General features: G+C 38.7%; 1 protein-coding gene across 4 annotated transcripts in view; it reads right to left on the bottom strand.

The window, feature by feature from the left end:
* Positions 1-8,496: 8,496 nt before the first annotated feature.
* PHTF2 (putative homeodomain transcription factor 2) overlaps positions 8,497-16,790 on the bottom strand; it is a 69,942-nt gene continuing 61,648 nt past the window's right edge. For all 4 annotated transcript variants that reach the window (XM_061366345.1, XM_061366348.1, XM_061366347.1 and 1 more), the window contains 3 exons: positions 14,490-14,585; positions 11,643-11,768; positions 8,497-10,876 (listed from right to left, as the gene is read on the bottom strand). In XM_061366345.1, the coding sequence (XP_061222329.1) occupies positions 10,856-10,876; positions 11,643-11,768; positions 14,490-14,585 (243 nt within the window). In that variant the 3' untranslated portion in view covers positions 8,497-10,855. The remainder of the gene's footprint in view (positions 10,877-11,642; positions 11,769-14,489; positions 14,586-16,790) is intronic.

Below are 16,790 nucleotides of genomic sequence, written 5' to 3'. Positions count from 1 at the left end.
AAGGAAAAGACTTTGGGGTGAGTCATAAGATCAGTGTTCATGATCTGTGGCAGCCTGTGTCCCAGCAGGCTCTTCTGGCATGCCATTCCCCTGGGATGAGGACAGTTGACACCACCAGAGTTTGGAGACCTACATCCTGAAACGTATGTTGTACAGTAAAGCCAAGACTCACAAACCTTAAAGAACCAATGATGAACATGGGGTTTCTGTCCAGCTAAGGAACCTGAGGGCCACTGCACCACCAGCATCATAATGCCATTGTCCTGCAGCAGCTCTTTGTGGAAGCTGAAGCAAAGCTCCCACGTTGCTCATTCTTTGTCCTTCTGTAACATGAACACAAAAAAGACTTCTGTGTATCTGAATATTTCTCAAATTACCTATATACCAAAGATCTATAAGCATAAACAAGCAGTATTTATAAGCCTTCAATCTGAAAACCTGGGAAGAGAAACACATAAGGGACAACTCAAGACAGAGTTTTCGTATTCAGAGTGGCAGTAACCTGCTTCACACACCTCCCTCCTCACATAAAAGTTGCACTGGGCTGCTCAGTTTTAGCTGTTCGTGTTTTTCTGGGCATGTTCTCCTTCATGTATTTGCTCTCTAGGCTCTTCCTAGCGGGGGGAAAGGCAGCATAAGGTTGTCATGGTTTTCTCCCTATTTATCAATATTACTGCTTACAGCTACAAAACCACCCTCATCTTAGAGATATAACTTGTGGGTATGCCTGACCCTCCATGCTTAGGAAGCTCTTAAAGGGGAAAAAACATATCCTTACAAGACTGTTTTATAAAACTCTTAATCATATAAATCAGAGCAAACTCCCTCTGGAATAAAAACGGAAGCTTGGCTCCACTGAAATAAAACATAAACCCCTGATTTCAGGGTGGACAGGATCTCATCTAACACCTGGAAGAGAAATCGACTGTTATGTTCTGTTTATTATAGAGTGGGGGAACCACTCCCAGTGAGTACTGAGCACTTCAAGCCTTTTATGAGGAAGATTAAAGCCAGAGATGTGGTGCTGAGTCCCTTGCTTTGAGTCTCTACAAAAGGACAAGTAATTCTTACATATCGTAGAAGATTTCAGCACGTTCTGGACTGCAGATATATAGATTTGCCCCATCCAAAGCACCACACTGCAGGGTGCTGACTGCTGCAGCACCGCTCTGCATGGTGAGACACGGACACGTCCAGACAAGCCACCAGGGTGGCTTGGTTGTGCATTGCCACTTTATCTTCAAGGCTGAGCCGGCCATGGAATATGCATAACCACAGTCACACAGCACTCTGCCTCAGCTAAGAAGCCTGATGCACAGCAGCCGTCTCTGATTATCAAAGTAACAAATGTAAGCTCCATCAGCTGAAGCCCAAATAACCTATTCACAGAGAATCAAAAGCAGGCTTGCCAAGCTGCCTTTCCCTGCTGCTTTGCTCCCTAGCATAGGTAGCTCCAGCCGTGGTTTTGTGTATCTAGTATTTTCTATTTGGTACATAAACCAGAGCATACAAAATGCGTATGTGTGTGTATTTGTATGTAGTTGCATACATTTGAGCCAATTCTTACGGCTGTCTGCACTGACAAATTATATCTATTGCTGGTCCTTCAGGTTCCTTCTGGTTTTCAGCAGAAGGCCTAGAAAGACAGCTCAGGGGAATGACTGCTGCTCTTTGAACACTACACACCCCTCTTCAAGGAATGCAGGTCTCAGGAGGAGGCAGAGCTTGGCTTGCAGGGGATGAGTAATTGCCTTCTGGAAGCAAACTGCAGCACTCAGAATATCTGTGCCTTCAAAATGTAGTTTTCAGTCCCCATCTGCAGGCAGGATGGAGCAGAGCAGCTCAGCACCCCAGCTGGAGTGGGCAGCACTGGGCTGAGCTGGAGTAAAGGCATGGTACTGCACTGGAGGATGAAGAACAGCCTTGCTGTGCAAATCACAGCAGTGATCTGCAGACATAATCTTGTCCACCATTCATTGCTTAATCACGTACCAGCTTTAAGGGCCCAGTTTCCTTACATGGCTGTGAAGGGGCAATTGTCCTGCAGCTCTGCCAGGGCCAGGCTGGGAAATAAATACAGGTTTGCAACATGCATAAACACCAATTTTGGTAAAATGACAGAAAGAATAATTTTAAAATTAAGGAGGAAAAGCTATACACAGACACATACACATTTGTGGACATGGAGCAGAGCAGGCCCATGGGTGGCAGTGTGTGACACTGGGGCAGTACCAGGGATGAAGTGAGAAGCAGCACAAAACCCTGCAGAAACTGCAGGACTGTGTTGAATACTCAGGCGGGTGCCTTGCTGCTGACCCAAAGCACCCCCCAAACCACAGCAGCTTCCCAAGTCTCACATCAGACTAGAATGACAGCTTAAAGAAAGTGAACTATCTGCTCAGACAGCATGAACCAAACCAGATCAATCCCCAGATGTTCAACCCAAGGACAGGGCCATACACGTGAAGAATTTGGGAGAGGGATGTGCGCAGTACAGCTGCAAGATCTATAGCACCTCTACAGTGGCTCATCCCTCCCCCAAATACAAATAACCACTAAGCTCCTGCCTGTACCAAAAATGTTGTCTGCTTGACAAATTGATGCCAAAACCTTAAGGCAATAAAACCTTAAAGGCAAATTTCCCTTGCTTCCTACTTTGGAAAGCAGTGATTGAGAGCATGGGGTTTAGCTTCAGCCCAAGGCACAAGGAAAGTACAACTCAACCAGCACTTTCAGTTAGGAGAATACTCCCCTTAGCTGATGAAGCACAAGGAATCTGGAGGTTTTGATTAAAGTCCACCTTTCAGCCCTTCCTTGTCTTAGGAGGTTTCACTGTTATCTAGGCACTCTCCTTCCCTTGCTGACGGACAGCTTGCTAATATATGCAATATTACTCAAACTTGTCAGAAATCATTTAAAAACCCATCAACATCAGCAAACTGAAAAAGGGAATATTAACCCCTAATTCCAGCTAGTCAAGAACTGCACTTCCCCAGTTTCTAATGAAAATTACCCTGTAATAAGTTTTTCTTCATTTTTTGTTGTGACACAGTCCTTAAATCAATACATTTTTAGAGCCAAAGTAATGAGTTTTCTCTGTCATATCTGTCTCATAATACATCTTCTAAGAAAAATGAGATGAATAGTTATTTTAAAGCATTGCCTTCATGTGTTTTTTTTTTTTTTTCATTTCACTTATGATATCTGCATACAGGAATTAAAAAAAACCCAGTTTCCATCAGCCTCCCAGAATGGGATTAATTTACTGCAACAAAAATGGATGGGGGCATCAGAAGTGCTCACTCCAAATATGCTCACAGTGACTAATATCATGAATATGAAAAGCTATCTTAACTGATTCTAAGTTGCAGATGGATCTTGGCAGAAAGGAAGCCAGAGGAAATGAATGTAATCACTGCAAAATATGTAAAAATGACAGAGAGAGGAAAGTCTAGACAATGTGAGATGATTGCCATGCTCTCCAGCTTGGAATGCAAAGCTCTTCTTCTGATTGTTCTGGGGTTTAATCTGCCGAACACACATCGCTCTTCGAACCCATATGGGCAAGCAATTTGCCATATGTTTTAGTACATGGCACAAGTACCTGGAGATGCATGACTATTAATGCTGCAAATAGAGAAAAGCAAGAATAGCACCTGTGTCTCTGCTACACTAACAAGAGGGTGGAGCATTCCAGGGTTATTTCTGAAACAAATGTCAGCCCTCTACGTGGTACCTGCTCCTTCCTCATGCTCATAGCCATGGAAGCCCACCCAACTCCTTCAGTCTTTCCTAATAGGGCAGATTGTGATAGTGCTTTGATCTTCTTCATGGCGCTCCTTCGCATCCTCTCCCGTCTGTCTGCATCTAGGGTCAGTAGAAATGTTTCAATGTTTGATACCACAGCCATTACCCAAACCTACACTATTCCCCAGTACTGCAATGACCACTACTACCTTTGTAGAGCTGGGCTGGTATCTCGATGAGTAGAAGTCACAGCTGTTGGTAGAAGGAGCTGGTTCAAAAGATCAGATCTAAAGAAAAGGGCATTGCGGTTCTCAGAATATTCCCCACCTGCCAGCTCCAGGTGCTAAATCTGCATCATCAGTAGTAACAAAGCATCAACTTTATCTTCAGCAAAACTAGATTTTAGAACTTTTTTTTTTAAATGGTATCTTCAAGCATTAATCATCAATTCTGCCATTTTTTTTTCCCTAAGAAAGGTCACTGACCCAGTGAAGAGCATTTGAAAGAAACCAAATATAAAGGTAGTGGGAAAACCTGCTATGCAAGTCCCAGTAGGGCACCCTTTGTCTGTGCATTATTAAGCTAACCAAAGAACATTTTGAAGAATACCATTGTGCTGCTGCACAGAGAAAAATGTTTCTGATTAGCATGTACTCAATATGCTTGGAGAATTAGCTCTCCTTCAGAGCATTCCAGCAACAAGTGAAACATCTGTTGCTTCCTCCAAGTTATAACAACTATTGCAGAATTATTCTTCCACATACCACGAATTTCTGATTTTTTTCTTTTTGCCTAGAAAGCCAGGAATTGTGGTGCCATTGAAATGCACAATGTGTCCATGTGTGTGTATAAAAGAATAGTAAATACTGGCAGCCTCTAACTCCAGCGTTATGTCACCTCAAGGCCAAAATTGCTGGCCATCTACATTATTTGCATTCAATGTATCAATTCCACTGTATACACAAAGGGAATTAATCCCATTTCAATAGCTCCAATGGCTCCTATTTATTCCAAGGTTGATGCCAGTTATCACTATTATTTGTAGCTACACAATATGCTTTCTGCAGCTAAAAAGCCAGCTTCAATTTTCCACTCCCTAACCGCAGTATATTGGTTGTGCAGCTGTATCAGTACCAACACTCATGGCATAAACACCACTGAGATAAATCACACTAAAAGAAAACCACAACTGGGTTGGAGTAGCAAACAGCATGGCAGCAAACGTATGCAGCTGCACCCAGGAGAGGAAGGAATTGCTTAAGCCAGCTTCATGAGCAGTGAAAACAAATCGTAACACAAACAAATGTAGAGCTCGAATAGTGAGAGCTCTCTACAGCACTGAAGTCAAAAGACCCACCAGAGACCTTGTCCCATGGTGACATTCACATTCATAAGAGCAGTGATAGGTTCACCTCATTATATTCAGAGCTCATTATCTTTCATCAAGAGCTACTTTAAAAGGCATTGAGCAAAGGGCAGGTGAGAGATGCAGGTTAAATATTGTACTTCACTCTTCCTGCTGTGCTGTCTGCCCAGTGACAGCACAAGTGCTGGGGGGTAAACAGCCTGTTACAGACACAGGGCTCCATCGCCAGCCTCCAACAGTCATCATGGAGTTACTTCTGCCATTCACACAAGCCAGGTGAATAAATTAACACCTACACTGAGATGCAGTCTAACTTCATAGCATGGGTTTGCAAGACTGGAACCAGGATGCCTTGCTGGAGGACAAGGGTAAAAATGCTCTCCTCAAGCCCTGCAAACATCCTTTGGCCAGCCTGTGAAGGCCTGCTAGGAGTATCTTTGACTCAGCTGCAAAACTACAGCCCAAAGATAACATAGGAGACATATGGAAAGCCTTGTCTGTCACCCCTACTTGTTTTGAGCACAGGGTACCCTTGACTCCAGCTGCTGGGAGAACACACATTGCAGTGTCTGCTCTGCACAGAAGATCTCTGCCAAACAGGGAGGACTCTGTGTTCCTAGAGGGATTTTAGAGCTTGGTGGCATCACATCTTTACATCTGGTAGCTGCATTGCCATAAGGAATTTTCAACATAACAGGTGAAGAATGAAAGCAGTGCTACTCCTACAACTCCCTGCAAACAACCAGAGCAGTGCTTCCCCATGAGCATGTAGAGTATAGAGCTGATCTTATCCAGCCTTCAAGTTACTCACTGTAGTAATAAAGCAGCAGATCTCTCTGGATACACCAGTTACTGTGGGGCTTGCTGTGACTATTTTCAGTGCTGTTGCTATGCCTACTCTGTGATGTCTCCAGGATGCAAGAAGACCTGTACAGAGGTGGGCAGTTCACCAGCTGAGTACCGCAGCTCGGGGAGACCTCCAGAGTGCTGGTGTGGGTTTATGGAATTTGCATTTGGAAATCTTTATTTTTATAATAGTAAACCAATAAAATAACAAAAAAAAATAGAAAAAGATGTCTTGCTTTCCAGGGTCAATCCTGAACTAATCATGCAGCCATGAACACTGAAGGCTTCAATGTGGAATAAAACAGCAAAATACAACTAAACCACCCCAATTTAGGTGGCTAAAACTTCCAGATGTGAGTCTAAATTATCCACACTATTTTCCTTTTAAATAAATACCCCAGAAGACCACAATTAGCATCAAAGATCAGCTGAAAGAATCCCCCTATGAAGGCAAATGTGTGTTTCTAGTGACTGCAAAGGAAGCCTTGGGCCAATTCAGCATCTAACTTTCAGACACCTGAAGCTCAGGTCGACAGACCCTATGGAAAGTGTATGGCCACAGACACAGGTATGGTCAGCAGGATGTGCAGAACTGTGGAGAGCAAAGACTGTTGTGCTCTGGGGGATTTTATACAAAGCAAAACAAACAACATGGGCACCTTCTCAAGGTGATTTCCTCTGTTATCTTGCAAGGAATGACACTGGAAGAAAACCCAACTGCTTTCCCCATGGAGTTTGTGAGTTGCTATTCATGACTAAAAGATTTGCTCCTCCATCTCCTGTACCAATACAGATACTGTGAAGTCATGGAATAAAAATGAGATTGCTCTATGGACTAAGAAAAAAGAATGATGCAATCCTTCTCTTCAAAAGTTTGCTCTTATGTCACAGCAAATTTACTGCTGAGAAACTGGTAACCAAAGTCTGCCTAAGGAGGGAGGCAGCAGCACGTACACCAGCAGTACCAACAGCCTTTTCCCTTCTTTTGCCTCCAAGAGGTAAGTTGGATACCTTTGGGTTTGCAGTGCCCAGTAAAGACAGCAGCAGCAGTCCATAGAAAATAGCATGAAAGACAAATCTAGCTATTAAAGTATCTTTCTGCATTGCGTCTGTACTTTAACTGGTGCTGTTCTATTCTAGTATACACCAGGCTGAGGTAACATTGTAATTTTACAAAAAAGGGGTTGTAAGTTTTTTTTCTCTTTTGGCAATACCTGTGATCTACACACTGGATGGTTCACTGGAGCCTAGTAAAAACCATAGGTTTATAAATAGGTTTGCAATCTTATATTAAGCAAGCAGCACACAGATACAATCTCAATAAAACTCACTTCTTGTGGCTTTGTGAAAGGTCTTTCATCTCTTCAGATTCCAAGGTGGCACTCGGGAGGATACATGCAAATTTAGCCTATGCTATGAGCTGTAGAAATAAACTCTGTCTTTAGGAGGTACCAGGATTTCCTAATCATAACAGGCAGTTTAAGACACAGGACATATTCAGCATATGCTGAATTTGTGCCTGAACACTACCAGCTGCTTTGATTCCATGTAGGATTTTCTGTTGGATGGACAGTTTAGAGAAGTTCAGGACTGATAAAAATAGAACACAACCTGAAACAAGTCAGTAAGCAACAATGCATCGGTCAGATCCCATCATCTGCAGCTCCATAACTATTCAGAAAAGTACTTAGACATAGATGGGGTCTGGACTAAAGAAACTTAAACCATGAATAACATTTTCAACTAGAGATGGATGTTGAAAAGAACCTCTCTGAAGGTGTTAATTTCTAATTGTAGTTAGTGTCTTTCATGACCATCAAAAGCAATTTTGAATTGTAAGGAGCCTACATTAAGAGCAAGTTTAGAAAGTGAGCAAAGGAATACAAGTGTGGAGTGTAACCTTCTGCCCAGTGGTCATGAGGATACCACCCACAGAACATGTTTCAAGTCCGAAAACAAAGATTTGGGAAAGCCAAAATTAAGCTAATAAAAATGGGTGTTTGAAAGCTGTTAATAGGACAGTTTTCTGCTAGAAAATGCTTCACTAATCAGTAAACAAATAGACAAAATACATGAGTTATCATGCATTAACTCTATCCAAACATTCCATAACATGTTATTGAGACATTTCACTTTGATATCAGTAAGTGCGTTAGCTTGTAATTTGATTTTTACATGGAAATCTATCTTGTGACATAACAAAACAGTCAAAATGGTGCTTGAAATTAATCCCTTGAATCCTGGTGAAATAGGACTGAATTCTGTTTCAGTATTTTTCCAACAGAAACAGTTATTTGGCACCTGCATGTCCAGCAGTCTTAATAAAATTAAACTATTTTGCATAATTAAAAATGAGTGAAAGTTTGTGTTCCTGCAAGAAAGTGCAATTTTGACAATTGTCATTTTCATTCCATGTGCAGGATTTCTCTCCTGAAAATAATTTAAACAGAATATACGGATTTAAATCAAAACAGGCAGACTCAGAAATAAGCTGGATATTACTAACAGACATAGCTCACTGCATTGATTCACTGCTTTTTTTTTACCATCAACCATAGAAAGCTTTATTCCAAGCCTGATCACACTTTGAGTTACAAAACACGTGCCAGAAAGTAACAGTTAACACGCAAGATCTGCCACATTTCTACTTGCCTCTATTCTCATACTGGATTTCCCACATTGAAGGATGGAGACTAAACCTCTCCAATTTGTAACATAATGAATATACCTAATGGTAGGAAATAAAGGTTTTTATTATTTTTAATTCCGTTTCACAAACCTTTTAACTCTCCCCAACCCGCCGTTTGTTAGTGCAACAATCCAGCACAGTGCTAGTTGCTGAGGTATACATTGTTACAACCAAAACCGCAATGCTTTCCCTCCCTCCCTTTTTGTCTTATAATGAAAGCCGTTAAATTCACCATTTCACATTTCTAAACATAACCCTAAAAAGAATGGTTTTGTACTAGTGACAGGCTGTACAAGGCAAAAAAAGCCTTATCTTTTATCACCCACACAACTCCTGCTGTACGTTGTCAATTTTTTTTTCTTAAAATATATTTTGTGCAAAATTAAGTTCTGTGTAGGTCTGTACCATAATTTGGAAAAAAACTGTGTATAAAATGTACTTACATTTTTAAAAACAATCCCAACATCAAACAACAGAGAAAGAAGAAACAGATCAGATGCAGCTGAAGTTTGCACATGAGAAACTAAATAGAGTATGTTCTTAAAGCTCCGGTAATACATTCTTTCAAAAACCAGAATGCACTTTGGTCATTATTAAACATTAGCACAGAGGCAAATAAAATACAAAATGCTTGTTTGTGTTGCTTTATATATAAAAATATTTTTATACCACATAAGTTTAAGATACAATACTTCAAATCTTCCAAGATTCTGGAGATCAGCAAACATAGTGCAATGTCCAGACTCTTGCCACCTAACTACTTGTCATTTTTCAATATGGAGCCACTATTTTAGAAACATAAAATGTAACAATACTGGTGCCCGGTGATATTAATCATCCCAGAATGATTTGTAGATGGAAAGTTTGTTCCAAATAACTTACTTCTACACGGGTGAATATCTAGTTTTGTCACACTGTAGAACCACAAGTCAACATGACTGGTCTACGTGGGAAGCAGGGATAGAAGGCATAGGGAGAGGTGGGAAACCCAAGCGGGGGAAATCCCAGTAACGAAAGCACTAGGGAATGATGCTTGCTGGGGAGAAATGGGAAGGAAGGACGCTATTTGAAGACTCAAATCTACTGAATACCAGGCTTCCTGAGCTCTGCCGCTCACCAGAGAAACTTGTTTTCTATTTTTAACTGTTCTTAAACTTCAATGTGGTATGAATGGCATATACTATAGTGTACAAGAGGAGAGCACCTATCTGTCTTATGCTCAGTCATCCATAGAATTCCTTTCACCAGTAAATCTTTCACGTGTTTAAATACTCAACTTCAACATACAATATATACTGCTCCATAGTTCACCATAATATATTCCAATTAATATACATTTATATGTATACATATAAAGTTTCTCATTAAAAGTAACAATAAAAAGTGCACATATTGAGCATGCACAGTCAGAGCTGCGCAGGACAGCCCAGTATTTCAAATAAATACAATATTTAATTTTATCAAAATATCATACAGCATGGTAACCATTTACAATTATTGCTCTAATAAAAGTGTTATCAAAGAGCACTTGTTGACTTGTTATATAATACCTTATTAATACCCCAGGATATTTAAACTGCAGCTTATACAAGTTTAGATCCTGGAATTACTCAAAATCTTAAAAATTCCCACTTGCTTCTAATATTAATAGAAAATATTTCTGCTACCTTTCATACTGTATTGTCAGTACGGGTTTTTTATATATATATCTCATTTTTTCTATTGCAACCAAACATCTATTGATGTTATGTTGTCCTCAGAAATGATTGGTGCAAATGAAATATTCTAAATTTTACCACACTGTGAAAAATTGTGACTTCCATATAGCGTTACTGTAACTAAAAACATTCAGCATTGGCTTCAGCTTTAACAACAGATATACTAATTTAGTGTAAGCAGTTTCCAGGATTTCAAGTTCTGAGACACACGGTTTTTGACCCTTTCTAACTCTGACCTTTTCCAAAACTAAACAAATAAGTTTGAAAATAAAATACAAATGTAACTAAAATGAGCATAAAACAGTGAGAAGATGAAATAAATACAAAGATTGCACAAGACAGTCAGATGTAAACACTTCAATTTTTCAAACGACATCCTTGAAGAGGTTGTAGCATCTGAAATACAGAGTCAGTGGCTGCTTTGAGGCAGTTTTGTCAATCAGTGAGCTGTTCTTTAACACTGTGTTATCTCATCTTCTTTATATACTGTCAAGATTTGATCTTCCAGAGCTGGAAAAGTTAGAGCAGTAAATGAACATTAGTTCTCACTTTTCCGTTTACCAGAACTGCAATACCACTACATTTTTCCTCTTCGTGCATTTGCTGCATATACTGTGATGTATCTAATAAATTTCACATTCATTTACTTCTAATAGGAAAAAAATGGGTAGATGTAAAAGAACTCAATGGCCAGTGAAGGGCTTCATGCTACAAGCTTGTGGAAACTAACACACCTCATAACCTGAATCCTGAAATAGTTTCCAGAGTTTGTAGTTCACAGGGAGCCAGAGAGTAGGACCTAATAAGACAGTCCTTCAGCCATGACAAAATGACACTCTTAGATTCGTCATGGTAATACTTTATTTACTGTAATACTTTATTGAAGTGCAAGAGGAGAGCTTGTATCTTTCTGCACCCCTTAAGGAGCTACAAAGTCAAAAAAATAAGGAATTCAAGACAGAAATCAGATCTGAGATATGAAGAAAAGTTAAATGAGGTCTCATGTATACAAATGTCTCTGTATTTCTGTCTAAGAATTCTTGGTAATTATGTGTAGTAAATGGTTAGGAAGCCATAAAAATGCAAAAAAAAATGTTAGAAGGGATGCTTTGGCAAATACATCACTATTATTCTCATAAAGCTTAAATTTTATAACCATTTCTCAAACAATAAATCTGCTAATTAAGTTAAGAATTCATTAGGCTAAAATATATGATCCATCTATCACAACATTCTGCACATCATGGTAAAACAAGGATGCTTATCAAGTAGTTACCTTTAGATTAAATCCAAGCAAGTCACTGATGACACCAGAAACAGCTGACAGAATGACAACTTGGGTGATATTATAAAGCAGTGGATTCATTGTAAGCCCATATAATCTAAAGGGACTGTCCAGTTCCTAGTAATGCAAAACAATGTAGTTGTTAAAAGCAAAAATTACACAACGGGTTTTTTTTCACATAGGTATTGAGAGGTATTAGACAGTTTAGGAAGTCTTGAAGTCACAGTGGAGTAAAACATTCTCCTATTCTTCTGCATATAAATAACAATGTACAAGAAAATGCCTATCTCAGTAACTGACTACTGATTGATGGTGTCTGAATAATAAATTCCATTTATTACTGTGTGCATAAAGTCACCCAAACTTTTCTGGCCTAGAAATTTGTCAAATAAAAGAAGAAAAATAAGTTTTAAAATATAAAAATGGATTATATAAAGTGTAACAACTATCACTGCTTTAGTAATTTATATTTTCTAGCTTTAAATCCATCTTCATTCCTCTTCTGCATTACATCCTGGACCTTATAAACCCTTTTTACATAAAGAAGAATTTCAGAGCTTTTCTTTCAAAAGAGATGAAATGATAGTGAACAACCTTTTTATCTGGATGTAACGCAGTATAAAACACTGCCGCAAATACAAAAGATATAATAGACATGATTCTGAGAAGAACAGCAGAGAAATTCTTTAAGGGAAAAGATTTTAGATTTTGGATTCATCTTACCTATTGAAGTAAGAAAATAGAATTTTCAACATAAGATTGGTTTTCAGTGAAAGGAAAGGTTCTAAACCATTCAAACCAAATAAAAAAAAAAAACACCTCATCCATTTAGCTACTGGGCGTGAAATGCTCAATTGTGTTGACTGTTAACCACCAAGAATTCATTTACAGCTCATACTAGGTGGCTTGGAAATCCCATCTCACTTTTGGGCACATTCTCACAATCATCAAGTGACAGCCTGGGTTAAATAGGCCAAGTCTCCTCTTGGAAAGGCCACGTCAGTAAATACATTCCTGGAAAATATGAATGTTTTCTGGAAAACACTGAGAAAAGCACGAAAAAGACTGAACTGTATCATACCAAGGGTTGCACAGCATCCTGCTACCAACAGCAGCTCTGTCTCACCCTACCTATGTTCTCAGCACACAAACATTTCAATTCCTGAGGTACCCTGTATCTTTTGTGCTTGGTCTAGGCTATTTGCCCAGTCCATCATCTCAGCTACTAGCTGGCTACAATGAGTTTAAGCTTCATTTTGAGAACTGCTCCTTGGCTCACAGGAACCAACGGGGTAAATGATCAGGATACAGTGTGTGGTAGAAAGAGGCAGCAAGGTCTTAAAGCACCACCATACCATATGCAAACCCCACACGCCCCCCACTGTTTCTCTAAATAGGCATGAACTGTCTTGATTGCAGAGAAAGGTAGATAGAGGTACTGAACGATGGTTCAGGTTTTCTGTATGACAATCCATCCATTTCATCTACTGATAGGGATCTCTGCACATGGAATCAGTATCAGTTTTGCTATATTCAAACACAGTGGAAGAGGTGTGCTGACTGAACGAAAGTTATCTGAGGAGGAAAATATATTTACATTTGCCAATCATTGCTGGGGAACTGTTTTACATGACCACCCTGAAGGAGCAGTCAAAACACTATTGTTACCTTACTTCTGAAGTGAAGAATAACAAATCACCAACATCTCTAAGAACTTTACCATAACATCAGCATGTGTAACAATATGCAGATACTGAGAGCTGAAACTAGACAAATCTAATTAAAAGATGGTTTACACAACAGCAGAAGTGATTAAGCACGGACACATGATGCCAAGAGAAGTGGGGAGCCAAGTCAGGAATTTGTTTTTTTGTTGTGCTAGGACTGGCTTCCTCTTTGAAAATCCAGTTTAGTCAATTATAAGTTATATACTGTCAATCTTAGTATAAAAACACATAAGGAATACTAGATCTAAATGATTTTATTTGTCTATAAAAGCCAAACCTAAATTAAGAAGGTTTTCAAGTTTTAAATTTATCACTTTTTTTGGCATTCAGGTAACCCTTAAGTATGTTTTGGATTAGGGACATGTTTAGTCTGAAGGAGAATAAGACATTTCTGGAGCAAGAATTAAACTCCAAGACAAGAACAAAACAGCTTGCTTCCCAAATTAGGACAGATGTGTGACTTTGAAAGAAGAGCTCAGCAAAGGCAATTTAGGATCAAATGTGTCTTCCTGAGAACCTCAACCGCTGCTCTGTTAAGCAGCAGAGATATAAACAAGTTCAAAGAAGCCCCAGGCATGTCTGTCCTCTAGCTCCAGATGGGTAGAGGTCAGATGATTTTTTGCCTGCAGAATTCCAGAAACGGGAAGTAATAAAAACATTCATGTTCTCTCACCATGAAGAAATATCTTCTACCCACCACATACTGTTACCTGGCTAACAGGATTATATCGCACATGCAAAAAAGTTTCTATTTATCAGCAAAATTCCAAACTTATTACTCGAAACAGATACCAACATTCAAAACAGACAATGAAATAACATTTATTTCCTGAGGGTTCATCATCCTGTCCATCCTGAAGTACCTTTTCTCACGCTGCTCATATACCATTGAAGAATAAAACTTCTTCTACATAACAGTAATTTATAATCTTCAATGGTAGAAACATAACAGACTAGTGTACGAACAAATAGCATCACTGTAAAAGATCTAGAGAGCAGATTTAAACCAAAGCATCCTGTGCTGCCTGCAGAAGTAACACAAGTGACTCATTAAGCAATTTATTCTGCTTCTTAGTTATATAAAATACAGTAATACTATTTTAATTCTTACCTTTAATAACTTAGTAGCAAGTTTCAAAACATTGTTCACTAGTGTCAGTTCCTCCTTCTTATTAGGCTTTTTCTCCATTTTCAAGTACAAGTTTATCTGATTTAAATAAAAAATGAGTATCAGTGACTGGGAATTTAAAGGAATCCATTTGGAGATATTTAAGGCATTTCTCAGCAGCCATATAATAGAACAGCAATGATATTTCTGCAAGCAAGTAAGGTTTTTGCTTCCTTTTTAATATTTCAGAAAAAATACTGGCTCAGTGCCACAGCAAACTACAGTGCTTCATGATACAAAACCTCACATTTGACACTGTTATAGCAACAGCTTTAATAGTTTCATGTGATCTACAAATTCAGCAAGAAAAAAACACCACACATGTAAGGTTTGCATAATTTCTTTTTCCTCCTTTAATAACTGCCTGTGGTTTGTCAACACATTTACAGGTTTTTATACTAGTATGTAGACCTTACAAGGCTTAAAATCCCCAAAAGTTATTGAATAGACTGAAATGCTTAAGCATAATTCTGCTAAAGAGTATTTCCTTTTAAAAGATTTTAGTATAATTGAGTACTCCACAAGCACCCTGAGTGCAGAAAATCAATCTTTCCAGAGCCTTGAAATATTTGGGAAATTATTAAACTCCTCATTGCTGTAGAACAGTATACTGCTCATTGCAACACGCCTGTGATACAGGCTTTTTTAGGTCACCGTTTCTGAGAATGTTTAGTTAAAAGTACATATTAGCCCTCTTTTGGCTTTCTAGCGATTTTGAAACACCAGCTTTCATTCTCAAATCACCTACCTTTGATATCATAGACCAGGCAAAGCCTAGTTGTTCTTTTCTATTGCATAACAAAAGCAAATCAAAAGAAATATATCTTGGGCAACATGGTCTAGTGTGAGGTGTCGCTGCCTATGGCAGGGGGGTTGGTACTAGATGATCTTAAGGTTCTTTCCAACCCTAACTATTCTATGAATCTATGAAAAGCAGTGAGCTTTTTATTTTAGAATGACAACCTTCAACAAAATTAAAAATGAACAATTCAGCAATATGCAGAAGTAGTCCTTTGGATGAGAGACAAGGTGCAGAAACGAAGTTGCAGAAAGGAAGTGATGCTATATGATGCTACATGATGCTACAAACTTAAGGTGCATTATACGGTGGCTATTGAAGTAAGGGCCACAGACATCTAAAGAAAATGACTGAATAATATCAGATCTCCCTAAGAAAGTCACTGTAAGTTTCTTATAAAAAGTAAAAATTAAGAACTATGCCTAACATATTCCAAAGCACATTCAACTTAAAAATTTCATTTTAGATTATGCTTTTATAGGCAAAAAAGATTCAAATCTTTAAATACAAAATTACCGATTTCAAGTATTCAAGCCTATATAAACATGAATAAACTAAGAAAAAAGGCTCTATTTAACAACTCTGAAAAAAATGGTAATTAATAAACCCATGGAAGGCTCAAATCTCTTTTAACAGTTACTATGACTTCATTAATTTATGGGAAAAAAGCAGCATTCAACAACAAACACTGATTCAGGAGGGGAGTTAGACCATGTTTGACTGTGACCTACCATAAGTATTCTGAGACTTGAAGCTGGCAAGACACAGCTTTAATCAGACCACATGTTGTATTTTACTCAACAAAGAACCTCTGAGGCACTTAATTTGAAAGACCAATTTAAAACACTTTCAGAAGAAATTGAAAAATTGCAGGCAAACAGCATACAGTCAGAAAGTCCTTTGATGTAAAATGACTGATCTGTTAGTTTCCTATCATGACACCTCATCATGAAATTCATAGGTTGAATATAAAGCACATAAAAGTGGCTGGAACTCTGCTGACAGAAAGCAGAATTTGCAGTTTTATCTTATCTGTGAGACCTCTAAATTGAATCTGAGGGTTGAGGCTTGTTTGGTTGGGTTTGGGTTTTTTCGTAGTTTGTTTTTTTGTTTCAAATCTTCATTCTTTTCTCTGTAAGCCTATAACATTAATGTGTGATTTTCCAGGACAGCAGTTTAGATGTGCTTTTTCAGATCAGATTTTTTTGAGTGTTAGTCAACTGTTTGGACTAGGCATCTCATGAAAGGCTGAAATGTCAGAATTTCACAAGTCTGTTCCAAGAACACTGTAAATATGCTGTGGCATCCAGCTAAGTATGTTAAATCAGTCCAAAATGAGTTCTACCCAGGGTGACATGTATCCTTTTTATTTTCAGAGAAACAATTGTGAGTTCTGTTTTGCTTTTCATTTCATAAAGCTCTTGGGCATTTTTAAGGGAAATTAC

The sequence above is a fragment of the Neopsephotus bourkii genome, unplaced genomic scaffold, assembly GCF_033783945.1.
Source record: "Neopsephotus bourkii isolate Nb327-2 ecotype Australia unplaced genomic scaffold, CSIRO-AGI_Nbou_v1 NB_1328, whole genome shotgun sequence".
NCBI lineage: Eukaryota > Metazoa > Chordata > Aves > Psittaciformes > Psittacidae > Neopsephotus > Neopsephotus bourkii.
The sequence above is the reverse complement of the archived record's forward strand: the minus strand, read 5'-3'. Positions and strand labels throughout refer to the sequence as shown.